At 40.4% G+C, this 10020-nt stretch overlaps 1 protein-coding gene across 1 annotated transcript in view; it reads left to right on the top strand.

Annotated features, from left to right (window-relative positions):
* Nucleotides 1-438: 438 nt before the first annotated feature.
* NRSN1 (neurensin 1) overlaps nt 439-10020 on the top strand; it is a 20122-nt gene continuing 10540 nt past the window's right edge. Inside the window, exons 1-3 of the mRNA XM_017505254.2 lie at nt 439-590; nt 2375-2441; nt 8165-8362. Of these exons, the coding sequence (XP_017360743.1) occupies nt 8174-8362 (189 nt within the window). The 5' untranslated portion in view covers nt 439-590; nt 2375-2441; nt 8165-8173. The remainder of the gene's footprint in view (nt 591-2374; nt 2442-8164; nt 8363-10020) is intronic.

Raw genomic sequence — 10020 nt, 5'->3', positions numbered from 1 at the left:
CAATAGGCTCTTCCATATAGCCTAGGTATGCAGCAGCTGACCCACCTTGGTTTGGGAAAGTGCACTCTACGATGTTAGCAGGACGAAATGGCCTAACCACATATTTCTCAAAGCATCACATCCCCATCATCACGCGGCACGTGACTGTATATTGAACCAGGCCTCTATGGCTAAATCATGGTCTGGGCAGAAGAGAGCTTTGAAGAGGCACAGAGGCAGAGAAGGTGCCTGTCCTGGGGTGCCTCAGCAGGACCCAGCAACCAGCCTTGCAGAGGCCCTGCCTGCCAGCTGCCCTCACGGAAGCACCAGCCCCGCGGTGCAGGCAGGAGTGGGCCGGGCGAGCCAGACGCTCGGCCCCGCCCACTCGCCGCTCTGGGCACGCGGGAACCCAGCCCCTCCGGCAGCGGCGGCGGCTGCGCGGGCCTTGGGTGCGCGGGCACGCGGGATGCCCAGCTGTCAATCAGGCGCGGGCCGAGCTCTCCGAGGCGGAGCGGCGGCTGCAGCGGCGGCGGTGGCGATGGGACCCCAGCGAGAGATCTGCGGCTAGGCTGGCTGCACTTGCTCCACGGGTCAGGGGATCGGAGGGGCAGGTAAAGCCATGCGGAGGCCAGGGGTGGCGGCTTTCCATGCGCCACACGTCTCTCTCCAGTTCTTCCTCTCCTCCCTCTCTTTCCTTCCTCCTCCTTCATGCCTAAATGTTCTCTCTCTCTCTCCCTCCTGCCCTCCTTCATTCACGTTTATCATATGTGCCCCAATCTCCTCGAAAAAATATGCGTATTAAAATCCATGGAAACATACAAATGAGGAAGAGCCAGATCCATGCTTTGGTGGTTTGTGGCTTGTGTTATATAAGAATTTTGGGGTGGGGGTAGGGGTTACGAGGTGTGTACAGCTAAAAACTTAGGAGTTTCCTTTCCATAAGATACGAAAAGTTGTCTGTTATAGGTAAGAGTCAAATATACGTATTTAGAGTTTGGAAAGTTGGTATGATTTATTTTTCAGGCTGAATTGAGCCCCCACTGGCCTTCCCCACTCCTGTGCCAGGTCTGAAGATGTTTCAGTGTTTTGGTTGTGATCTCAGGACCTACTTCTTTGTGTTGTTAGAAAGGAACTTTAATGTGGGGGTCACACAGAGTCTGGAGACCTCAAGAAAACAGAGCTGGAATTTAACAGCTAATGTTTGCTTGATTGGTTCCTGGCACTGTTAACAGAAATGTTTTCAGGACCTTGGAGAGCTCCTTGGGCTCTGTATCAGCCAGCCTTTGGTGAAGGGCAAGTGTGGAATCTTCAGAGACAACGGAGGTGACAGATACAAAGAAGATAAATGTAATTCAGAGAGGAAGAGACAGAAAGGAAAGGAAGAGATACAGATGGGGGTGAAGGGCAAATCTGGAGGGAGTGGGGAAGAGGAGAATGTAGTGACTTTAGTGACCTATGATTGGCTTGTTTTCCTTTGCATATCCAGATCTAGGAGGCTAATACAATTTCCCTCTTTCCCCAAATCTGCTCACACATCACTCACTAAATTTGGGGAAAGTACAAGGGTCCTGAAGATTTGGCTTTGGTCCATATAGGCTGACCCTAGAAATGCTGGAAACTTTCAGGCCTCAGCTAGGCTTACTCATCTGAAGTCTTCAGGTTCTCCTGCAAATTAATGGGGACCTGTTCATCAGAAAGAATTCTTAATGATCCTTTAAAAAATATGGTCCCAGTTATTATCTTATTTCACATAACTAGAGTAATGTAGGAAAGCAATAGCCTTAGAGTTGGCAATGGCTTTTTAATTAAATTTTGCATGGGCACCTGCTTTTCTTAGGCAGCTGGAAAGCAAAATGATCATGATAGGAAGAAAACGGATACAGGAGTAAAACTCAGCCTAATGAGTGAATCATCCAAAGAGCCTTACAAAGTGTAAAACGCATGCAAACGTATCAGAAAATATAGTGATTATAGGACTCGCATATTTTACATGATAAGACCAAGCACCAGAAAAGATCAATTCTGAAGTATCTAGGAAGCAAGTAACTTTTTTAAATTTAGAATTTATAAACTATAAATGAATCCATCGAGTTGGTATTATTAACATGAAATATAGTTATATCAAAATAAGAATAGCATGTGTACAGTGTGTTATAATTTATAAAGCCTTTTCATGTCATATCATTCACTTTATAAATTATTATGAGAACTCATTGAAAAGCTTTAAAATACAGGTTAGACTTTTGTTTTTTACAAAGCTATCCCAGTTCTTAAACAAGAAGTTCTTCACTGATGCCTTTATCAATATTAAAATGATTAACAGTCATATTAATGGCCTATGAAATTTAGATTTTGATCTGGATTACATTCTGCAGAGATTATTTTTCTTAAATAGGATTGAAGAATGTGTCATTAAAAAGAAAGATCAAGGAGTAAACAAGAAGAAGAAGAAGACTTCAAAGGTAAGACTTAAACCTTATCACATGTAGATTCATAAGCACCCTGTGTCTGTATCTAGATAGATAAGAGATTCAAACCGAATATGGGTTTTTTTCTTTTCTCATTTTGGCTTTGGACTTTACGTACCTTTCTTAAAAAATAAATCTTGAAGAATTAAAGTAAATGATAACGAGTAAGATAATCTTACATCATTACTCCTTTTTAAAAATTATAAAAGTGGTTACATGTCCACTGACTTATAAGGTATTTTTATCACTCAATATAAAGCCACAATCTCTACCACTTTTTCAGAAAAATAAAATATCTCTGAAATAATCCATTGGTAGAAGCATGGTTCATGTTTTTAGACCATGTTTACAGAATTTCAGAAAGCCTGATTTAAAAATGAAAAAGCTGTTGGCAGGCTTTCATGCCTTCCTGGATCCCCTTTGAGTCTGATTAAATCTTTTAAGGAACTGACTTTTCAGCTCAGTGTTGAATAAGTGGTCTAAATTGTCTATGTGCCTATACCTTGCCTTTTGCAGCACTGGCCCTGTGGAAAAGTGGCTCTAATGAGAACCTCAGTCTCATTATCTCAGAATTATTTTATGGGAGAGAAAAGCAGCATGAAAAATTGAATGATATTTCAAACAAAATAAACAGAACAGGGCCTGTGCCTGGCCTCACAACTGACTCACACATAGTGTCACAGGAAAACACTCATTCTTTTTGTGCCTCAATTTTCTGCCTCTTCTCTCAAGGAGACTGTGAAGACAAATAATACAATGCCTGTGATGTTCTTAGAGTTTCATCAGGCATAAAGATTTATTTCTGTTTCAAGGCTATGAACATTTATAAAGGGAAATAAAAAGTAACTGCATATATTAGACTGAAGCTTAAATTTCCAACACATTGATACTATAGTCTATTGGCACACATAGTGATATCATAATAGCACATGCCTGGGTTTGTTTCCCTAATAAAGGAATTATTCAAGGGATTCTCAGCATTTGTACTCCCTTCTGTTGTAAATACCTCTTAATGATGCCCATTTTGTTGTTTATTGCTTCATGAGTGTGTCTCATTGCAACCCAAGAGTCCACTGAGGGCAGACACTGCCCCACTCATCTTCATAACCATTATCTGTCTCACAGGTGTCTGGCACGTAGAGCTTTAAAAACACTGAAGGAAGGGAAGAATGAAAAATGGAGGACTGCTCAGGCCTTCATCCACACCAACCCATGTAGAACTCTGAAGGAAATCTTAAAGTACAGGAAATTCAAGTGGTAGACAGTACAGAAAAAGGTCCCTACCTACATGCAGCTTATAATAGATCATGTATATGATCTATCAGACCATAAGCAAATAAACCACACTTAGAATATCAGGTAGCAACAAGTGCTAGGAAGACGGTAGGAAGTGAAACAAACCTAGACAAGGGTATAGAAAGTAACAGAAGGCTGATGTTTAGATATGCTGATCATAGAAAGCCTCTCAGAAGAATTTGGTAGGGAGTGGCAGCATAATTTTTTCCCTCCACTGGTCTCTGGGTTATGATAGGTGTGCTGAGTTGGTAAGAATTGAATATTCATTTAATGTATGACTGTGCATGCAACTGAGACAGTTGCTATGGACAGATTATAAAAAGAAAACCATGGATGGATCCTCATTTATCAGCAAGTGAAGTATCCTTCAGAGAGAATAAAAACAACTCTCTCTTCATAGATAACCAAACAATCACACACAAAAGTTGCTTGTGCCCCATCATCATGGCCATGCTGTCAGGGAGGATGCCACAGGCTTCATTAGAGTGTTTACAGAACGAAGACTAACGTGGATTGATTTACTCATCCCTTCTATCCAGGTACTTCCTGTGATGTTAAAGCTTTCTGTAAAGAAAGAAAGCCCTCTAAAATCTGTTCATTAACAACAGTCATAGATTTAACCTTTTTGTTGTTGCTGCTACAGCAATTGAAATACAGACATCAAAATTCTTATGAAACCTTGATCTTTATGTAACTACTAAGCCAAGGTAAAAAGCCTTTGCACATAGCTTCTGTTTCTGTCTCAATTCTAGTTTATTATATAAAATTTAATAACTGCCCAGTTTTTATAGTGACCTTTTCAAGTGACCTCACATATCTTTTTTATAATATCAATCAAATAAAATTCTAAATACCTGTAACATTCTCTGACATTGGACAAAAAGTTACTGACTTCCCCAGGAGATGTGTAACTCTCTGTTGAGATTTTGTAGGTCCAAAACCATCACTCTAACATGTTGTATTTTAAAATTCATGTTCTTCCAATTATTCTCCCGAGGAGTGAATTCCAGGTAGTTGTATGTTTGGGAAGATGTGTGACACCTCTCAAACCCCTGGAAGCCTGTTAGGCAACATACATGATACTGAGCTAACTCATTAAACAAACAACATACATTTAGTCTACCTAGTAGCAAGAAACTAACCTAACTAGTTATATGCCCTTTTTAAATGGAAGCTGCATACATACTAGTATACAGTAAATTGAGCTGTCAATAAGGATATAGAAGGAGGGGAAATAAGTAAACCTAGTTGTTTGTTCAATAAAAAATGATTGAGTCATTCTGTACAGACCCACAAAAAATCCCAAAAAGCAACATCTGGAAGGAATTAAGATTAATCTGGGCCAACCCTGTTACTTTAAGGATGATGAAACCATAGCCCAGAAAGGCTAATGAGCTTGTCTGAAATCTCCTGACCAGTAAGTTGCAGATCAAAAACCGGCATTAGAGCCCATTCTCTGCCCTGTGTAGGTAGCACAAAATGGGCCATGTTCTTGTTCATGTTTTGTGCCCCTGGAGGAGAAAGTAAGGCTCTTTGGAGTTCCTTTTCTGGAATGTAGCTGACATAGCTAAAAATCCATGACTTCAAGTAGAGCCTTCAATCACTCAGGCTCAAAACATTTGTTTTATGACACTTTCTATCTCTTTTATGATCTTACCCATATTGTATTTAACAAAGTTGGATAACTGGGTCTCATCTGATAAAGCAGAGACATTTAACCTAGTGTGCCAGAAGCAAGCTGTGCAGGGAATGGCTATTATATATCACACAATCAAAGCTCCATCCTGAGAAAGAACAACTTCAGCATCTAAGGAAAAATAACGCTCACTGTTGCTATGAGGGATTTTTTTATTCCTATCATAACTATTTTTGTCCCTTTTTCATGTTAAAGTCTCTTGCTTTATAGAAAATCTGAAAATATATCTTTGGAGGAGGTGGTTTGACTATGCACATATATGATTCAGTCCATACTCCTGTTTCCTGTATTAACTGTCATTTTTCATCTGTTCCCTGACTCATGGTGTAAGCTTTAGTAGATGACTTTTCTATGCTTGAGTTTCCTAGTTGATAAAGCAGAGTTAATAATACCAATCCCATCTCCCCTTGGCTGAAATTTGCATTAGAATACCTTAAAGGAAAATGCCTTTAAAATTATGCCACTTATATGCCGATGGTAATAGGCTCTTGTTAATCATTTCATTGTATAAGCATTAAATAGAAGGTACTGAAGAGATCATCCTAGTGCTTAATATATTAAAACTAGGTTCATATCCTTTTGATCTGCCAGATTTTGCTGCTCCACTCAGGCAAAGAACATTCTAAAAATCTTGACTTTTTAGGAAATCACATCTTTCTAAATGTTTAAAAGCAAATGTGTGTGTGTGTGTGTGTGTGTGTGTAAACTCTTGCCCCCCTGTGCTCTTTCCCTGGGTGATTTCTTTATATGGTAGCTATACCTGAAACAGGAAAAATGCACAGGCACTAACAGTTAGTTGGTTTTAATTGACCAACAGCTAAAAGTATTAGGTTACTGGTAACCACTAATAGCACCTGCTGCTTCATTTTTCTAAGACCAGGGTCATGTTTTCCTCAATTTGACTATATTTTAAACCAAAACTCGTGTAGCTAAGGACACATATTTAAAGATGTTCTCATGGGTTTACTTTGTGCCCACTAGACAAGGAATTGCTGACTATCCCTGGTTCCAACTTTGATTTTAGGCCCATAATTCTATCCAATCAAACTAAGTGGCTACATATAGGCACTTGATGGGACTGTAGATCATTATTTTTCTTTTGTAGATAAACATTATTAGCTGGTTGCTTGACAAGTAATTGGAAACATTTAATATGCCTCCGTTGGCATGGATTATAGCACAGGCTCTGAGAAAACCTGGTTTAATGGGAAAATAATCTTCTATGTTGTTGCTCACTTTGTCACATATAGACCATGTATGTCCACACAACCAAAGCTATCTACAGGATAATTTTTTTGGGAGAAGTCTGATTTATTTGAAAACACAAAAATAATAACCTTCATTTATAGTCAAACGATGGTGTGGCAGCTATATTCTGGACTAAAGAATTCTTTCAAAATTTTGTATTTATTTTATTATTTCCACTTTTTTATATTATACTTTAAGTTCTGGAATACATGTGCAGAGCATGCAGTTTTGTCACATAGGTATATATGTGTCATGGTGGTTTGCTGTACCCATTAAATGCATTACCTAAGTTTTAAGCCCCACATGCATTAGGTATTTGTCCTAATGCTCTCCCTCCCCTAACTCCCACCCCTCAACAGGCCCCAGTGTTTTTTGTTCCCCTTCCTGTTTCTATGTGTTCTCATCTATCTACAGGATAATTTAAAAATCCAAACACATATTTCACATTTCCAGCTATATATTTGTTTGCTTATATGGCGATCAGAAAGTACAGATGATAAGTGGCAATTCCCTTATTCACCAAAATTACTGTCCTCAGTAATTCTTTCTTTTTAAAAAAAACCATGATTAGTAACAAAATCCATATAAATGCCTCTCTCTAAAGGTATCAATTAGGTCAAAATAAACTAGAAATTTCCATCTTAAAAAAGCAGAGCCCCAGGCAGCTTACCCAGGACATAGCTTTATTTAACAGTTCTCTGAGTTCTTACTTACACTGGATACTTCCTGGAAAATAATAAAAGGCTGTGTCCACTCTCCACATTATATTCTAGCCACCCACATGGACAGATGGATCCACAAATAATGACTAAAATATATGGCGTTAGAGTTAGTGAGGTATAAATTATTGGCCAAGCCATTTGTGATTAATAAAGCATGAGGCATAAGTTGCTCAGCAGCTTTTTAATACAGCTTTGTACAACTTGACAATTAGTTAAAATGTCAGAGGAAGATACATGAGACTGGAAGGCAAAATTTCGAACTGATAGGAGTAACACTGTGTAAATTTCACAAGGAAATATGGTTAAAAATCTGAGAGGACAGTTTAAGACAAACTCCATCTTCAGCAAATGAGAATGCATGCCCAATTCTTTAACATGTAAGTGCAAAGGCGACTGGATTCTAAGAGATTAAAGATTTATTGTCAAGGCCATGAAAAAATCTCAGCTTCTTTGTTGTCATTTATTGCGTGCTTCATGCTTAAATGTGTACCTAATTTATGTGAGCTGTGCTGTTGTGTCTCATTTCATTTGTGGAGATGCAGTTCTAGTCATGAGTAGTTAGGGTAGTTTTGCATTAAACAAAAAAGAAGAGCCACTTATAAGAAAGAGGGGTCTTTAAAAGTACCTTTTCTCTAATGAAATGAGCATTGTTCAACTAGGCATACATTACTCAGTCTGGTTCTTACCTTTCCTATGTCTTTTCATCCTGACGCCAAAGCCCGTGGCACTGATCCATGTGGGTGTTGTCATTCCAGCTGGGAAGGATGAGTTCTTGCAGCAATGTGTGTGGGTCCAGGCAGGCACAGGCTGCAGCCGAGGGCGGGTACCAGCGCTACGGAGTCCGGTCCTACCTGCACCAGTTTTATGAGGACTGTACCGCCTCAATGTGGGAGTATGAGGATGATTTCCAGATCCAGAGATCACCTAACAGGTGGAGCTCAGTATTCTGGAAGGTAAGAAAGGAGCATGTGTTTAGCTTAGGGGATGGAAAAATTATTGGACATAGTTAATACTGCAGCTGTGGAGGATGAAGAGGCTTAGTGCTCTCTGTGATCACTCCTGATGATACTAAATGTATTTTTCTCAGTATATCACTCCTGGTGATACTAAATGCATTTTTCTTCCCTTAGGACAGAAGAATGCAAACCTTGGGCCAAAGAAAGCCTCTAAACAGAGCACAATTATTGATGAGCAGGTTAAACATAAATAGGTGCAATTCTCATATTAATAATGTGCCACTAAATTCACTCACTAGAGGCATTCATAGGCAAAACATTACATTCTTTTAGCCTCCCTTACAGGGTTGATAAATATCCTTTGATAAGTTGCAACAGTTATTAAAAGGAAATCACTACATATTTAGAGAGAGTTAATGACGAGATGTAATGAAGTGGTCAGTACACCAGATCTGCCTCTACCAAGTGTGTGACCATGGGGCTCTCTGACCCTAGCTTCCCCAGATGAAGGAGTCTCATTAGATAATTAGTGAGCATCCACTCGGTGCCAAAAGGGTTCAAAGTGCTGGAGTTAAAGTGCTAAACAGGAAAAGAAAAAGTCACCTCCCTCATGGAGCTTACAATCTCTCATGGGAAACAGACTGTAAACCAAGAAACCACATGACAGAAGGATAGGTAGTGACAGTGCTGTGGATGACAGGGAGTGATGGAGACCAGATTTGGATGTGCTGATGGTCAAAGGCTTTCAGAGGAGATGCCATCTCAGTGAAGGCCAGGATAAGCTGAGAGAACAGACCTGGCTGAACGTTATCCTAGACTGGGAAGTGAGCCCAGAAGCTCTGAAATGGAAACAAGTTTGGTGTGTTTGAAAAAGAGCAAGAGGTCTCTACTCTGGTTGGGGTGGGGCGAGAAAAGGGACAGGCAATAAATTAAGAAAAATAACACGGCACAGATGACTTATGTAGAGCCTTGTACACCGTAGTGAGGACTTGGGTTTTTACCTCGAGAGACATGGGGAGCCACTGGAAGATGGTGATTAATTTAGAGGGTGTTAAAGTAGCCAGGCAAGAGATGCTGGTGGAGTTAACAGAGGTGGTGAAAAGTAGTCAGATTTAGCTAAAGGATATGCCTATTAGACATCCAAGTAGGGATGTCCAGTGGCAATTTAAATATATAACCTACAGCTCGAGGACTGGGAGTTACTGACACACAGAATCTATGCAAGGCACTGGACTTCTGAGATCATCCAGGAGGAGAATATGGATGTAGCAGAGAAGAGGGCATTGGGATGTTCCAACATTCAGAAACTAAGAGAAGGAAGCGGCTTCAGGAAGGGATACTGAGAAGGTGAACCTCAGATGATGCCAAGGTCTTCCCCCAGCTCTAACAATCTTTGTTTCTCCCAAAAGATTCCAGAACTTTTTGACATAGACATTGACATAAACTTGCAACTTACTGGCCGTATAAGGAGAGGCGGACGAGGAGGGGCGGACGAGGAGGGGCGGACGAGGAGAGGCGTATCAGGAGGGGCGTACGAGGAGAGGTGTATCAGGAGAGGTCTATCAGAAGAGGCGTATCAGGAGGGGCGTAAGAGGAGAGGCGGACGAGGAGAGGCGCATCAGGAGAGGCGGACGAGGAGAGGCGGACGAGGAGAG

The sequence above is a fragment of the Cebus imitator genome, unplaced genomic scaffold, assembly GCF_001604975.1.
Source record: "Cebus imitator isolate Cc_AM_T3 unplaced genomic scaffold, Cebus_imitator-1.0 Scaffold335, whole genome shotgun sequence".
NCBI classification, from domain to species: domain Eukaryota; kingdom Metazoa; phylum Chordata; class Mammalia; order Primates; family Cebidae; genus Cebus; species Cebus imitator.
The sequence above is the reverse complement of the archived record's forward strand: the minus strand, read 5'-3'. Positions and strand labels throughout refer to the sequence as shown.